At 35.7% G+C, this 17,233-nt stretch overlaps 3 protein-coding genes and 1 non-coding gene across 6 annotated transcripts; 3 read left to right on the top strand and 1 right to left on the bottom strand.

Moving 5' to 3' along the window:
- The first annotated feature begins 401 nt into the window (after nt 1-401).
- Nucleotides 402-5,100, top strand: LOC115958004 (myb family transcription factor PHL5-like). Of its 2 annotated transcripts, XM_031076367.1 has the most exons (8): nt 402-483; nt 1,680-2,222; nt 2,353-2,467; nt 2,577-2,653; nt 2,776-2,818; nt 3,789-3,849; nt 4,049-4,118; nt 4,731-5,100. In XM_031076367.1, exons 2-8 carry the CDS (start codon nt 1,719-1,721, stop codon nt 4,890-4,892), a joined length of 1,032 nt encoding a protein of 343 aa, XP_030932227.1. In that variant the 5' UTR covers nt 402-483; nt 1,680-1,718; the 3' UTR covers nt 4,893-5,100. The 2 variants fall into 2 exon arrangements, with proteins under 2 accessions (XP_030932227.1, XP_030932226.1); XM_031076366.1 differs by lacking the exon at nt 402-483 and having other exon boundaries at nt 1,631-2,222.
- Nucleotides 5,101-7,234: 2,134 nt separating this feature from the next.
- Nucleotides 7,235-7,585, bottom strand: LOC115956825 (uncharacterized mitochondrial protein AtMg00860-like). The gene has a single exon (XM_031075111.1). It carries the CDS (start codon nt 7,583-7,585, stop codon nt 7,235-7,237), a length of 351 nt encoding a protein of 116 aa, XP_030930971.1.
- Nucleotides 7,586-10,912: 3,327 nt separating this feature from the next.
- Nucleotides 10,913-10,984, top strand: TRNAD-GUC. Its single transcript has one exon. It is a non-coding gene; the product is annotated as a tRNA-Asp (tRNA).
- Nucleotides 10,985-13,366: 2,382 nt separating this feature from the next.
- On the top strand, nt 13,367-16,993 carry LOC115958503 (QWRF motif-containing protein 3). 2 transcript variants are annotated; one of them, XM_031076914.1, is made up of 7 exons: nt 13,367-14,032; nt 14,162-14,697; nt 15,737-15,856; nt 15,976-16,092; nt 16,172-16,261; nt 16,357-16,464; nt 16,755-16,993. In XM_031076914.1, exons 1-7 carry the CDS (start codon nt 13,483-13,485, stop codon nt 16,953-16,955), a joined length of 1,722 nt encoding a protein of 573 aa, XP_030932774.1. In that variant the 5' UTR covers nt 13,367-13,482; the 3' UTR covers nt 16,956-16,993. The 2 variants fall into 2 exon arrangements, with proteins under 2 accessions (XP_030932774.1, XP_030932773.1); XM_031076913.1 differs by having other exon boundaries at nt 13,367-14,697.
- Nucleotides 16,994-17,233: the final 240 nt, after the last annotated feature.

The following is a 17,233-nucleotide window of genomic DNA, read 5'->3' on the forward strand; positions in this document are numbered from 1 at the left end:
AAAATTTTTGTGAAAGTGTTGTGTCAGTAGCACTACTCTTAAAATATATAATTTTATAAGAAAGAAAAAAAAAATGTTTCAAATTTTTGCTCCTTCGCTTTTTTAATAAAAAAAAAAAACTTCTCTCTGGGACTTTGGCTTAATTTGCCATTGATAGTGAGATGGAGTTGTTTTTCTTGCACTTTTCTTCTTCATTAGTAAAAAATTACTCCACCATTACAACCAACAGATGTATATCTATATCTGTGATTCTTTCCTCATTCTCTTTATCTTTTTTTCTCCCTTCTATGTTTTCTTATTTTTCTCTCTGTTTGATAAATGCTCTATAGATTTCCAAGTCCAAGAAATCTTTTAGTGCTTGCTCTAATTCCAAGAGATGGATCACGTGTATGGTTAAAAAATCATATACTTCAAAAGCAAAAACTTATATCGATTACTATTTTTTTTCTTAGTTTTCACAATTACTCTCGGTCCTACTCCTAGGTGTGTTACTATTTTTTTTATCATACATTTTCATTTAATTGATATTTACATATAAATATAATAAGTTATTATTAATTGGGTAAAAAATAAATGTATGATTAGTTATTTAATTATATTTGTTTATGCATTCAATAGTTGTTGTCTTACCAATCTTTAAATTATTAATAACATTTTTAGACTATTGTACAATATAGTTGTATTGTATACTATATTGTATTTAGAATACTATTTTAAATTATTGTATATAATATGGAAGTTGTATATACAAGAAAAAAAAAATATTTTTTATTTTTTATTCGCTCCCCCATGACAAAAATCATGTTAACCCCCCAAGAAAAATATTCTGGAGCTACCACTTATGGGAGCCTTTATAGTTTTTATTTTTATTTTCGAGAATTGGGATCCTTTATAGTTTATAGTTTATACATGAACATAAATACATTTAGATGAATATGGTGCATTTTTCTAATTTAAAATGGATTGAAAAGAGATGTATATCTATATTGCTTCCTCATATAAAATGGTTATACTTACTCTTCCCATTTCTATCACAACTATGGAATGAGCATTTTCAATCATGAATGAAATCAAAACAAGATTTTGCAACAAAATAAAAGATAAAATTCTAACAAACTTTTTGATTCTGTGCATTAAAACAAAATTGTTGCAAAATTTAGTATAAATTTTATATAAAATTAATTATAGATGTTTTCAGAATTTGAAAAAAATGTTGATTTCATTTTTATATATCCTAAATGATTAAGTTGAAAATGATTAAGAACTAGTTATTTTTGTCTTTTATTTTGTTAAAATTTAATAAATGCTGGTTTTATTTTTCATGCATGAATTTAATTTTGAATTTTAGGTTTTTTTTTTTTTTTTTTTTGCCCCCAAAAGGTAAATTCCTAATTCCATCCATGAAAACATGCATGTGTCACCGTGTGCTCATTAATAATATTCTTGAGGGCAGTACAAGTACTCACATATGATTTTATAATGACTACACTAGGGTTTAAACTCTAGATTCTGTTAAAGAAAGTGTCAAGTGAAAGATTTTCAAAAGAACAATAAAACAAAAGTTGCCTTCCATTAAAATTTTGAATCATTTTTTATCCTTTTACAAAATTAAGAATTTTAGAGAGAGAAATTAGGACATTATTCAGAAACAGTGATGGTGTTATTGCACATTCCTGTAGGATATATATACATTTAGACTTGTCAGCTCTATATGATTCATGCCAAGATTGATTTCCAAACACGAATCTGACAAAGCCATGGATGATTTTTCCCAACTATATTGCACTGAACCTCCATTGATTACTCCAGCCATGAATGATCCTTTCAAGTCACTAGCCTCAGCCTTTCACGCAGCTGAAAGTTACATGGAATTTCAACAAAAATATGAGCATCAAGATGGCAATTCTCCTTCGGCCTCACAATTTCCTACTTACGATTCACACATCTTGTCTTCGTGTCAATCTTCTGGGGATAATAACTGTTCCACTGATTCAGCTGAGCAATCTAGCTCCAACTTTGACTTCAAGGACTCCTTGCAGTCGCTCGTGAAATCTCACTTGTGCAGCAATTATTACTGTTCTTCTTCAGAGATGTCTAATATGGTTCCAAGCAACAATAGCAGCAAGCCTTTTCCACATGACCAAAACATGTTGCTTTGTGAGAATGCAGCCTTTGTCAGGAGGCAACTTTTGGTTCCTGATCATGCAAATCAGGCTCTTAATGTAATTGATCTTTGCCCGCTTGCTCTAGATTTCTTTTCTTTCTATTTTTTGGAGGGGTAATATGCATGTCTGGTTTTCAACATTTTGGAACTTTTTTATGGGATTTTGGCTTTTCTCATGTTGGAAACAGGTTTGTCACAGTTCATCAACCAGGCCAGCTCCATCAAATAAAAAACGAATCAAATGGACTCAAGATCTTCATGAGCAGTTCGTCAAGTGTGTTAATCGCCTTGGTGGTGCTGAGAGTAAGTTATTGGATTTTAAGCTTTTAGCTGATTTAGTAAAGGGAAAAAAAAATTATATCATGTATATATTGAATTCTTTTATACATTCATTCACCCATCATAATCACAGAGGCAACACCAAAAGCAATATTGGAGTTGATGGACACAAATTTATTGACTATATTTAACGTGAAAAGCCATTTGCAGGTATAAGTTTTTTCTTTAAGAACTTTCAGATTGCATTTTGAAATCCTGTTTATAATATACTTATGCAAACATTAATATGTGAAATTTCGTTCTACTCCATTTCTTTTACATCTGTATTGCAGAAATATCGAACTGCTGTACACATGCCAGACTACTCTGTCGAGGGTATATGTTGTTAAATATTTACTTTTGTTATTAAAAGTAGAAGTTATATAATTTCTAGTTTTTATTGTTGTCCGACTAAGAATTTGGTATCTTCCTAACAAAATTGAACTGTGAGGTTTTCATGGAGGTTTCTATGAGTGTTAATGTGCCAGTGAACTGTTGATAATGTCAATGATATTTCATCTTGCCTTCTGCTATCCTCTGCTTCATTTAGCAATATCAAAGTACAAAAAAATGGGATCAATCGGTAGATAATTTCCTGTGGCTTTAATTCCTATATTAATTCAATCCATACCTGAAGCAAACAAATTCCTTGTGTCACACTAAATAGGTGCGCCAATATTTCCATTAAGTTAGTATTTGCATTTTTGTTGAGGACTCAATTTTTACTGATGAACTTTCTATTGAAATGAAAATAAATAAATAAATAAAATGAAAACCACTAAAACGCTCCATCTTAGTATGTCTGCCAAACAACTGTTTAAAAAATTACTTGCTAATTGCTATGCATGAGTGTTGAAAAATCTTGTTAGATCTGCATCCTCTCAGCCTGACATAGCTTAGTTCCAAACCAGTTTAAAGGAATTTCCTCCAACTCAATACTTGACAAATTATAAGACCATCTATGTGTATTATTTAAACAACTCACATGACTTATTTAAAAAAGTTATGTGACTAAACAACACATTAATGGTCTTTTCAACAGCTACATAGTGGGTTGGAGGAAGATTCCTCCAAACTGGTTTGGAGCTCAACTTTTTCCTCTCAGCCTACTTGATTAGGACACAACATGCATGGTTAACTAATCAGGTTTTCTTGTTCTATTTTTTCCTCTGACAAATTTCTTTTACTTGGTTGGAACATTTGTCAAACTTATCATGCCCACTTAGTTTTTCCTTGCTAATCAAAGTAATTTGATATAACTAGTTTACTAGTAAGCTTTGATTTGATATCACTATGTATTTTGCAGAAATATCTGAGAGAAGAACAAGGGCAGATGGCCGCATACCTGATCAGCTCCCTATAAAAATGTAAAATTCTTGATGAAGTGCTAGCCATAAGCATTTTGATATGTTGTCATTAAAGAATTTAGTTTTCCTACTGCAACATTAGAATTAAAAAGTCACCTATTGCCTCTTCCTTTCAATATTTTTTACTGTACTAACCTTCTCATGCAATCACTTATAGTACTTTTAGTCTCTTACCCTTACTTGGCGACCTGTCTAGCAGTAGTATGCAAATGAAGGAGACGTTGCAACTGCAACTTGAAGTGGAGAGGAGTCTTAATGAACAATTAGAGGTACAGTACCGCCTGATTTCTATACATGATTTTAGAATTTTGCATCTAAACGTAAGCAGCATGCAAATTTGCTTCCATATATGCCATATTTTGAATGTGTTTGTGTTAACTAAAGGCCTCTTTTTCCAAGCTATCCATTTGTCTTTTCTTCCAAAAGTTAAAGATGTTTAATAGAAAATTCTACCTACACACCCATATTGGTTATTTCTACACTAGTGCACTTCAAGTTATTCTAGGACCACAAGATCACAACATTTACCACATATTTTCCACAACTATTATATGTGACAGATTATAACTGGTTGTCTATCACTTTTACATTAATCTACCATATATTTTATTCTCCACTATTCACAGTTAACCACATAGAATAGTTGTGGGAAATGATGTGGTCATAGAATTACAACAATCACTTCCCTCTCCTGCATGGTACATGCGATCAATTTGTCTCCACATAAAGTAATTTTAATCCCTCAGTAATTGAATAAAGTTCCTTTATCCAGCCCCCCCAAAAAATAAAGAATAAAGTTCCTTATAGCCTCTTTATGTAAGAGCAGTATAACATTACTTGTTCAAATGATAAACTTACTATTGTATACTTCACTCGGTTAGGTTCAGCAAAATTTACAGTTGTTGATTGAAGAACAACAGAGGCAGCTCAAAATGATGTTAGGCCAGAAAAAGAAAAATTCCAAGAGCTTGTTCAAGTCTCAGAACTCAGATCTTTCATCCCAAAGGCAAAGTGACCAATGTGCAAGTTCTGAAGGCTTTTAGATTTTGATAGGAGAAGGTGATGGGAATAAGTGAATAACAACTTTACATGCAAGAGCATTTAGCTCTCCCTAGTACACCATATGATCCTTCTAATATTCTAGTACTCAACGCCCCAATCCATTTGTATAACTCTACAGTGAACTGCAATTGATTAGATAAATTAGTCGTATTCGAGGCAACTACCCTCCTAGAGATAAAGGGAGAAAAGAATATTTGGGTTAAATTCTACTTGCCTCATTTTATTCATCTTGATGCTTAAATACATTGAACTAGAATTCAAATTAACAAGATAACTCCTAATCTTATCAGCCAGAGTTCTATCACAAGATAGACTCCATCCTAACAACAACTTAATTCAATTATCAATCAAATTCAAATACACATTATCCTAACACAGCTGAATTAATGATAGCTACTACGTGAGGCAATATCTTGATCCCAATAACTTAGCCATTGTCTGACTCAACAACTCCTTCCAACTCCATGTGTCCATGGGTCATAACATTCCCACCCTCTGGAGAACAAATCTTGTCCTCAAGATTCAAATGGGGAAACTGTTGTTGTAATTCCAAAAGCAATTCCCACATGGCGTCTTCACTTGCTGTTCCTGTCCAATGCACTAGTGCTTCCTGAAGGACTTTCTTCCCTGCCTTCCTCCAGCGATAATCCAAAATCGCAACGGGTTCCAACAGTAGCTTGCCATCGTCTTGCACCTTAGGAAGCTCTTGCACCGCTCGGTCTAAGTGTTCCAATTGTTTCTTCAACTGTGAGACGTGGAAGATAGGATGAATCCGGGAATCGGCTGGAAGTGCTAACCAGTAGACCACCTTTCCCAAACGTTCTACCACCTGGTAAGGTCCGTAGAAATGTGGGGATAACTTCATATTTCCTTAGGTTCGCATAGACAATTGTCGAATGGCTGCAATCGTAGATATACAAAGTCACCAGTAGCAAACTCCAATTCACAGCAGTGGCGATCTGCATTTATTTTCATCCTGTGTTGGGCTGTAACCAAACTTTCTTTCAATAATCGGAGAATCTCATCTCGACTTCGCAAGGATTGCTCGACTTGTGCCACCGTTGTGTCACCATGCTCATAAGAATGAATGGTTGCAGGGGGTCGACCATAAACAGCTTCAAAGGGAGTCATGCAAGTGGCAGTATGATAGCTCATGTTGTACCAATACTCCACCCATGGCAGCCACTGGAGCCACTGTTTTTTCTTGGAACTTGCAAAGCAACACAAGTAAGTCTCTAAGCAACGATTAAGGACTTCCGTCTGACAATCATTTTGAGGGTGGTAAGCCAAGCTCATACGCAATTCAAAACCTTGTAGGCGAAAGAATTTCAACCAAAACCAACTAGTAAAGACAAGATCCCAGTCAAAAACTATGGATCGTGGCATGCTGTGAAGTCGCACCACTCCATTGACAAAAGTCTTAGCCACCACCTTTGCTAAATAAGGATGTAAGAGTGATAAAATGGCCATATTTGGATAGTCGATCCACCACTACCAAGATGATAGAGAAGCCGCTAGATGTCGGAAGCCCTTCAATGAAATCCATTGACACATCTTCCCAAACCTGGTTCGGAATTGGTAATGGTTGTAATAAACCAACCGGTGTCATCGTATCGTGCTTGTTACGTTGACAAACATTACATCACTGAATGTAGTGTTGAACATCATGCTTCATACCAATCCAATGGAAGTTGGGAGCCAATCTTTTAAAGGTTTGGTAAATCCCGAAATGTCCTCCAACGGGTGTATCGTGAAACTCTCGAATAATGGCTTCCTTGTACAGAGAATTTGGAGATAAGACCAACCTGCCTTTGAACCACAATTGCCCACCACATGCATTATAGCCGCTAGTGCTCTTAGTGTCTTTTTGCAAGTCGTCCCTCATAGCAATCAAGAGTGGATCGTTGTGGGCTTCATGGCGAACCATGGCCAACCAAGTGGGTCATGGGCATGTTATTGCGGTTAACTCCACATGTAACCGTGAAAGAGCGTCGGCTGCCAAATTCTCACAACCTGGTCTATACTCGATTTCATAGTCATACCCCATCAACTTCATGAGCCATCTCTGCAAATCCATGGTCGAGATGCATTGCTCTAGTAGATACTTCAAGCTCTTATGGTCAGTGCGAATGTGAAACCGCCACCTTAACAGATAATTATGCCATTGGTGGACCTATAAAACGATAGCCATCAACTCCTTCTCGTAGGTGGAACGCACCAAGGCTCAGCCCGAGAGTGCCTTGCTTTAGTAGGCAATGGGTCGACCGTCCTGCATAAGGACTGCACCTAACCCAGTTCCTGATGCATCAAACTCAACCATGAATTACTTGGCGAAGTTCTGCAATGCGAGAATAGGGGCTTGAATCATTGCTTGCCTGAGAGTGTGGAAAGCCTTCTCTGTTGCTTCCGACCAATGGAATCCATCCTTTTTCAATAACTGTGTGAGTGGTGCTGCAATGGTGCCATACTTTTGAATGAATTTCCGGTAGTAACCGATTAACCCCAAGAAGCCGCGAAGAGCGGTGGTGGTTGTCGGAGTTGGCCAATTTTCCATGCTTTGTATCTTCGTCGAATCGGCAGCCACGCTTGTAGCACTAATGACATGGCCTAGATATTCTACTTCTTTCCGAGCAATTAAACATTTAGATTGGTTTACATATAATCGATTGGCCATCAAAGTATGCAATACCGTATCTAAATGAATTAAATGTTCATCCCATGTTTTGCTATAAACCAATATGTCATCAAAAATACAAGGATGTACCTTCTCAATAATGCTCAGAAAATGTCGTTCATCAAGGATTGGAATGTCGCTGGGGCATTGGTGAGCCCAAACGGCATGACCAAAAACTCGTAATGGCCATCATGGGTGCGAAAAGCGGTCTTGTGAATATCGTTGGGCTGAACTCGGATTTGAAGATATCCGAATTTAAGATCCAGCTTGGTGAAATATGTTGCACCATGTAGTTCATCAAGTAATTCATCTATGGCTGGGATTGGATAGCGATCCTTGACAGTGACGTGATTTAACACTCAATAATCTACGCAAAAACGCCAAGAGCCATCTTTTTTTTTTAACCAATAGGACCAGTGAAGAAAATGGGCTGAAACTTGGTCGTATAATTCCCGCGGTGAGCATCTCCTTGACAACCCACTCAATTTCATTCTTTTAGACATGTGGGTACCGGTAAAGGTGGAAACTCACAGCCCCACTCCCAGGCTCTAAGGGAATTCGATGATCATGGGTGCGAGAAGGTGGCAACGTGTTTGGTGTTTGAAACACCTGCTAGTACTTCTTCAACAATGCTTCTAGTTTGTTGCATGGGTCCTGAGTTGTCTCTATTAGAAGTGCTTCGGTGGGCCCTCCTGAAATTGGCATAATACAAAATTTCATACTATCAGTTGCAAGCCATACAATGGAGTGTATTGATTCTTGAAATACCCTTCCCATATCTTCCCCTTGTATAACAAACTTTTGGCCCTTGACCCAAAATTCCATAGAGAGTTTAAGCCAATCATGTAGCACTCGGCCAAGGCTTTGTAGCCACTGTATACCCAAAACTACATCTAACCCTTGTAGATTGAGGAGATACATGTTAGTTTGGAATTTATAACCTTGTATCTCCATGGGTACCGCCAAATAAATTTCTTCGCATCGTAGTCTCTCACCGTTGGCTACCATCACTTGGAAGGCCAGTGCTGGAGTTGTATAACAGCCCATTCGCTTGGCGAACTTCAAACTGATAAAATTATGTGTGTTGCCACTATCAATAAGGATGTGTAATTTTTTTTCCATGGATTAAGCCAGTAACTCGCATCATTCAGGGCGTGGACACACCAGACAATGCATGGAGCGAGATTTCTGGTATCACTTGTCGTGCTTCGTTTTCTGGCTCAAGCTCTACTGCCCCAGGATCTCCTTTCGTCTCATCCATTGTTTAAAAAATGAATATTTGTTGCTTCTTGCATCGGTGTCCTGGTCCGAACCTCTCGTCACAATTGTAGCATAGGCCTTTTTCCCGTCGAGCTTGCATCTCAGCCCATGACAATTTCTTGAATGTTGGATTGGTGGAAGTTTGGGTGCTGGGGTTAAAGGGCATGATGGTTTTGATGGGTGTTGGAGTAGGTAGAAGTGACATTTTGTATGGTGGATGTTGTGACAGTGAAGGCTTAGGTGGTGTTGCCATGAATAATGGACGTTAGTGTTTGGAAAGCTTTTCTTCTAGCAATTGAGCCAAACTTGTGGCATGAAGCAGGGTGGTGGGTCGAAAGAGTTTAACTTCTAAGTGTATCTCCTCTTTTAGTCCGCCAACATAGCCGACATTGACGGACATTGACGGACACGAGTGGCTAAATGTTCAAACTGTGTTTGGTATTCTCGTACGGTGCCCGATTGCTGCAATTTAGCGAGAGCCTCGTCAAAATCTTCATAGTCTGAAGGACCAAAACGGATACACAAGGCTTAAGTGAACTCCTCCCATTGTAAGTTTGGTTGGGATTGTTCATACCATTGGTACCACTCCAAGGCATCATCCTGCAAGTGAAAGGATGCCAATAACACCTTCTCGTTGGCCTCGATTCTCTAGTAATGGAAAAACTGCTCGGCTTTATAAATCCACCCGGTTGGGTTTTCCCCATTGAAATGAGGAAAATCCAATCGTGAAAATCTAGTCTGTAGGCTACCATGTTGAGTACCACGACTTCCCTCTCTGTTCTCATGATGTTGGTTGATGGAACCATTGTCTTGGCTACTGTTGCTATGGTCCTCATCAATCCAAACTCCCTTTTCCTCCATAGCTCAGCTCATTTTGGCCACGACATCAGTGAGAGCCTCCATTGCTCCTTTCATGCCTGCAAACTCTTCCTTTTGAGAATCGGCCTGCTATTTGAAGGAATAGGTGCTAACCTCCAAGGCAACCAAGCGATTGTCATTGGTGGTTGAACGTGTGTTTGGTGGGTTGTTTGTCATTGGCTCTGATACCAATTGTAGCGAACTGCAGTTGATTAGATAAATTAGTCGTATTCGAGGCGACTACCCTCCTAGAGATAAAGGGAGAAAAGAATATTTGGGTTAAATTTTGCTTGCCTCATTTTATTCATCTTGATGCTTAAATACACTAAACTGGAATTCAAATAAACAAGATAACTCCTAATCTTATCAGCTAGAGTTCTATCACAAGATAGACTCCATCCTAACAACAGCTTAATTCAATTATCAATCAAATTCAAATACACATTATCCTAACACAACTAAATTAATGATAGCTACTACGTGAGGCAATATCTTGATCCCAATAACTTAGCCACTGTCTGACTTAGCAACTCCTTCCAACTCCACGTGTCCATGGGTCATAACAAACTCTATCCATGTTCGTTGTATTTAATCTTACATAGGGTCCAAACAAAGTAATCACTAATTCTATTTGTAATACAAGTATTGTAATCCTCAGTTTGTAGAGGATATATTTATCCTCTTAAAGAGCGTAATTCACTTATTAAAACAAAAACAAAAAAACTGCATTGTTTAATAATAAATATAAAACTTGAATAAGAATTTTTTTTTTTTTTTTTTTTTAGGGAAACTTATCTCAATTTTATTTTTTCATCTCCTGGACTCCTAGCTAGTGACTAGTGAGCAATGTTTCATTCAATTGCAAGCATAACTAGAGTTTTTTTTTTTGGGGGGGGGGGGGGGCTGATATAACTAGAGTTGAATACATAGGCAATTTAAAGAAGTGAATTACTTTAAAATTTAAATGAAGAGGACAAAACAAATGGAAAATAGATCATCTTGTAAGCATTGAATTTTGATTTTTTTTTTAATTTTATTTATTCACATATTCCAGCCTCTAGATGGACCTTGGACCATTATCTCTCAAAGCACCGTTAAATTCTTTCAATTTTTTGAGCCTGTTCTTTGATCTAATGATATAAAATATGGGAACTCTTCGAATTGGATAAAGTAATAAAAAGCCCTTCTATAATTGTAAGACACAAGCAAGTCGTTGTAGTATAGTGGTGAGTATTCCCGCCTGTCACGCGGGTGACCCGGGTTCGATCCCCGGCAACGGCGTTTTCTTTTTTCTCACGCATTTTTACTTCACTGCGAACCGAACCGAATTTTTCATTTGGCATCCGATAATTCATTTTTGACCCGTATCAACCTATTTCTATTTAATATTTATCAATCCAAATCTCTTTCGACTAATGTTTTTATGTTTTCACTTCTTTTTCCCCTTTTGGGCCGGTCATCCTTTCTTGATTCCTGAGTATTGAATTAATGACTTCCAAAAAAAAAAAAATATATTACTATTATTTTATTACACATTATAATTGGTCGCCTATAATTTCCTAATAATTTAGGATGCTAAAGTTTATATCATTGTAAATTATTATTATTATTGTTATTGTAAATTACTTTTTTCTTTTCTTTTTTTGTTACTAACAGCATTGTAAATCAGTTACTCTTCTTTTTTTTTTTAAATCTGTTTTTTTTTTTTTTTTTTTTTTCTTTATGATTAGATACAACTTTTTAAAATTTCATTTGTTTTTTAAAGTCCTGTTGTACTCTTAATAAAAATATATTGTACCAAACTTTTATTAAGAAGTTATAAATACTAGATTTTGCATGCTTTTAGTCGTAAAAAAAACGCTTGCCCTTTGTACTTCTCTACTTTGGAAGTGTTTTTTTTTTTTTTTTTAATTAATAAAATGTATGATTAACTTTTTATATAAACAGATATGCCTTCTCACTTTTGAAGGCATACACGTATGAAAATATGGACACAATATTTTAACAATAAACTGATAAACAGACCATACATTATATGTTCCTTCGAATCTATGCGTGTTTGTGTAAGATGTATATAAAGATATGACTCGAATTCTTCCATAAAAAAAAATATATGACTTTTTTTTTTTTTGAGAAAAATAAAATGACTTGAATAGCCACATTTTGTTTAAATAATTCGATAATGATAAAGACATTTAAAAAATGATCTTCATTAAGGAGAATATGCTATGCCAGCTATTAAAAGGCACTTGGCTATAACTAACCATTTTTTTTTTTCCAGTAGTTTTCCTGTGTTGAAAACACTAAAGTAGACGTATAAGTGGGTTTTAATTAGCTCAACTAGTAAAGTCTCTGATGACTGTATAAGAGATCTAAGGTTCAATCTCCGCCTACATCAAAAACTAATTGGTGTCTTAGTCTGATGATAAAAAGTTATCATCAAGAGCAGACGCCATAAGTTGAAACTCTTTCTCTCTCAAAAAAAAGTAAATGTATAAAATTACTTATTATTTCAACTTAGTCCATCATCATCTATCATTTATGTATAATTCCACAACATTTTCATAACAAATCCGTTATGCCAAGTTGTTATTGGCTCTAATATAAGTCCATCACTAAAATTATCTTTTTACTCACCAATAATAACTTACTACCTAAAATTTGTTGGGAAAATGTTATGGACGCGATATTTTTATATCTATATCTATATATAATCTATAAAAATACAAGCCTAGCAATTAATTTTGCTACTCTTTCATTATGTCACATCATTCACCTATTTCTAATACATCTCTCCACTACTTTCTAAATTTTTGTTACTCTTCCTTCATCTCTTCAACTTCCTTTTTTTTCTTTTACTTTTCTTCTCTCCATCTTCTTTAGTATAAATTTGTTATTCTCTCTCTCATTCAATCCATGTTCTCTTAAAAAAAAAAAAAAAAGAGACTTTTTATCCTTTCTTTAATCTATATTAATTAATTTTTGTATTCTTAGAATCTACTTTGAGTTGATACAATTTAATTGTGTTTTTAAGTGTTAATTTTTCTTTAATTTTCGGGTATGATTGTTAAATGCATGCAATCCTATTATAACGAAGATGGAAGTTGACCTCCAAGAAACAAAAAATAATTGACAGTAATGGAATTGAATTTGGTCCACTTAAGTTGTGTGAAAAATGCCTTCATATACGTGGCACATACCCATGAAGGCCGTTTTGCAATTCTAACTTGCCGGCACCAATAGAACAGAAGGCAAAACAAGCACCACCCTCACATTTGAGTTATGACAAATCACTCTTTCTTACTTCCAAGAGGTTCCCATTTGCTTCATTCTTTTTCAATAATTTTAAATTAAAAAAAAAATAGTTCTCATTTGCTTTGTTTGTCCTACTGCCCCAACGACCCTTGATCCCTTCCAACACCCAAACACCAAAAATTCCAATACCACCCCTCTGCCACTCTGCATTAAGCCCATCAACTGTTGATTGCTCAACCGGCCAACATGAACTTCTTTTCTAGTAATTTCACATATAAAAAAACTGCAAATCCCTCATTCGCCGGCATAAAACTCTTATTTGCCGCCACTTCCTCATGTTTGTTTTTATATAATCTCTCTCAGTCTCATCCCCTTTTCAAACACACACAAAAGTCGAAACAAATTCCCAACATTCTCTTTCCTTATACCTCGTAACTAACTCTCTCTCTCTCTCTCTCTATGTTTTCTAGGCCTTACGTTTACTTCAAAAAAAAAGTCTTTCCCATTTCTCTCAGAAATTAAACATGAAGAATGAGAATGACCAGGTGGTTGTTTCAGATCAATCTCTCAAACCCAGAAGACCAAAATCCCGGGAAGTGAGCTCGAGGTTTCTATCTCCAACTTCAAACAACACTACTACTACTACTTCCTTTGAAGCTGGAATCCCATCTCCAAATCAATCCCTCTCACCAAACCGCCACAAAACCAAAAAGCACCACCGGAGCCATGAGGACTCTGGATTCATTAGAGGTCTTTGGCCTTCATCAACTACAGCCACTGCTATTGCTGCTACTACTACAACTGCAACAACTTCTTCTTCTTCTTCCTCTAAGTTGAACAAGAATTTGAATCCCGGTACTCTAGGAGATCATCTTGGAAATGAGAGGCTGAAAGATCGAAAAAGTGATGAAAAACCCGCCAAGGGTGACACCATTTTTCTTGATAGACGAGGAAGATGCTCAGAGTTTAATAGGTTTGAGAATGAGAAGGAGAGCGCCAAAGAAAATCATGGACCAAGTATTGGAAAGTCAATGAGAAATACAGCAAAATTTAGTTCTTATTCTAAAGCTTCGGGTATTGTACCTGGAAGATTGTCCATTGATGAAAATGACATATACCGGAGATCGATGGGACAAATATCGGATTCCTTTACTAATGCTTACGAGTTTGACTCTGATTGCTTTACTGATTTTGATTCTACAGCTATTGCGGAAGGCACAAATTCAATAAGCTCGAGGAAATCAAGCCTAGAGGGTTCTTCAAAGTACATGAAGGATTTAGCAACAAGGACTCGGAGAGGGAATTCAGATTCAAGTATGCCAAGCCAAACATCATGGGATGGTTCTCCTGCGTTGTCATCAAGGAAGTTTACGATAAAAAATGCGATCAAGAGGGTGAATTCGCTAACGAGTGCTAAGTCACAGTGGGCATTGTCACCAGGACGGACAGGGTCACCGCCAATGTCAGTGGAAAACAAAGGAAAATTACCAATGTCTTTCTCAATTTTGAAGCCTCCAAATAGTCCCAATTCAAGGGGGACGGGTGTTGAGAAATTGTTTAACTTGGGATTGGACTTGTTCAAGACTAAGAAATCTTTGTCTAATTCGACGCCTGTGGTGGTCCTGGGCAATTCAGAGACCGTTCATCAACTACGGATGCTTCATAATCGGTGGATGCAGTGGCGGTATGCCAATGCTAGAGCTGAGGCTGTCAATTGGAGCATAGCTAATCAGGCAGAGGTGTGCATTGCTTGTTATTTTATTTTTTGATTAGCATGTTCTGATTGATTTAAGATATCTGTGTTACTTTGTGACTTTGTATTATGGTATTTTAGGAACATAGTTTAGGTAAATAGATTTGTATATGAAAACTTTGTCTTGGTGTTCTAAGTTAAGCATTTTGTGGTAACTAAGTATCAGACAATTGCTGTATCTTGTTGATTGTTCTGTGTGGCAAAAATTAGGATGATCAAATTCGCTTTGCTGTAGTATTTTGCATCTCTAAAGCGGTGGCTGTTGAAGCTGAAGGCTAAAAATTAGTACTTCTATCAGAAATCAAGGGAAAATGCACACTATAAGACCATTGTAACCACCTTTGCATAATTTCATAGGAGATTAAGATAATAGGGGATTTTCAAATTAAATATTTGATTGAAGGTTTAGAAGGGTTATTCGTCTGAAGGGAATTTAAAAACTAACAATTTAAGAACTTGTATGATACTAGGAATGGAAAAAGATTCAATTTGGACTTTGGGCCAGGTGAATCAATCTCCAGACCTTGAAGATGGGTTGATGCTTAATGCATCTCGTTTTCAATATATTAATGAGAAACATTCATAATGAAAGAAAGGACTTATTAAGTTAATGGCACAAAACCAAAAGGAAAGTGGAGAGAGATAAATTCCATCGATGCTTTGCTTTTGTATGGCTGCAGATGTTGTGAAGTTCTTACTTAGCAAGGTTCTGAAATTTTGATTTGATATCCTTCCTCAAAGGGTGCTTTTCATACGGCATCTTTGGATTATTTATGTGAAAACCATCAACTAGAAAGGAGGGTCAAGATGATACTTTCAAATCCATATGAACAACATGAACTACCACTTCATCACCAGGAAGACATCAATACTAGTGAAATGTATATATATGGAGGTGTTTGCCCTTACAATTAGATCAACTGGTCAAATTTATCTGAGATGAAAATGAGGTTTCTTTAATTATTTAGAAATGGATAGGATTGTATCCAATCTTAACTAATAACTGTTTTTCATTTTTTGGGCAGAGAAATTTGTTATATGCTTGGTACGGTCTTACAAAGTTGCGGCATTCTGTGGTACAAAAGAAATTACAATTTCAGAAGGAAAAGCTTGACATGAAACTGAACTTTGTACTTTATTCCCAAGTAAGAAGTTGCTAATAATATAAATTTCTTAAATTCTTAAATTCAAATGAATAAAATAACAACATTATAATTCATCCAAATGATGTTGTTTAAGGATCAATATGTGATCTTTTGTGTAGATTAAGCTATTAGAAGCTTGGGGGGATATGGAAAGGCAGCAACTATCAGCAGTTTCCAGGACCAAGGAATGTCTGCATTCTGTTGTCTGCAGAGTACCCCTAATTGATGGTGCAAAGGTAGGCTTAAAAAACAAAAGCACTTTTTTTTGCTGCCAGTTATGAATTATTGTTCAACTAAACTACATGTTTGTTATAGGTGGACACACAATTAGCTAGCTTCACTTTTGGAAATGCATTAGATTTCACAGCTTCTATCAAATCAATGTTAACTTGTCTTGCACCCTCGGTAGGCAGCCCTTGTTTAAGCCATGTTATATTATTGTGCTTTGTTATCTTTGGCTTATGTTACTTTGACTCAACTTTAAGTTGTTGCTTCAACAGGCTGAGAAGACTGTTGTATTGCTATCAAAATTAGCAAAGGTCGTGGCTCAAGAGAAGTTAGTTTTAGAGCATTGTCTTGAGCTTCTTAGAACCATATCTACCCTTGAGGTAAGATATAAACACTAAATTATCAGTAATTCCATATAACTTCATTTCTTTTATAACTTCCTTTATTTGATAACATGTAGTGCAAAGATACAGTGTGTGCGTAATTTTTACCAGTAGTTTAAAAAGTTTCCAAGCTTCAAGACTTTTTTTTTCCTTCCTATCTTCAAACATGAAAATATAATATATTTAATCATTAACTATCAAACAAGAGCATCAAATCTGGAATCCGATGTACATATATTGATTGGAAATTAACTCCTTATTTTTTTTTATTGATTATATGTGGGCAGTTTGAAGAGAGAAGGCTAAGGTGTAGTATTATACAGTTGAAATTATGGCAACAACAGCAGCAAAAGCAACAACAAGAGATCCCTTTTGTATATGGTCAAAATATAGCATTTGAGGACAAAATTACAGGATATCCACACATACATTCTGAGTATATGATAGATAATGAGATAGGTATGGTTGACAAGGACTTGTTGATATAATGTAGATGCGATTATTAATTTCTATAAATTTCAAAAAAGTCAAGAAAAATTTCTACTACAGCCTATTAATATTAGTTTCTCATTTTTCTATCCTAAATATATAGCTTCTTCATTTCAACCTGCTCTACTAGCTTCATATTTTGAGAACATTCTATGGAAAATAATTTCATATTAGCATACTTTTTTTTCTCAAAAAAAATTCTACATTTTCCATCAATCTAAACAGAACCTTCAAAAAAATAAAAATCAAAGCTTACAAAATTATTGTGGAGCGTAAG

This window comes from Quercus lobata, chromosome 8 (assembly GCF_001633185.2).
Source record: "Quercus lobata isolate SW786 chromosome 8, ValleyOak3.0 Primary Assembly, whole genome shotgun sequence".
NCBI lineage: Eukaryota > Viridiplantae > Streptophyta > Magnoliopsida > Fagales > Fagaceae > Quercus > Quercus lobata.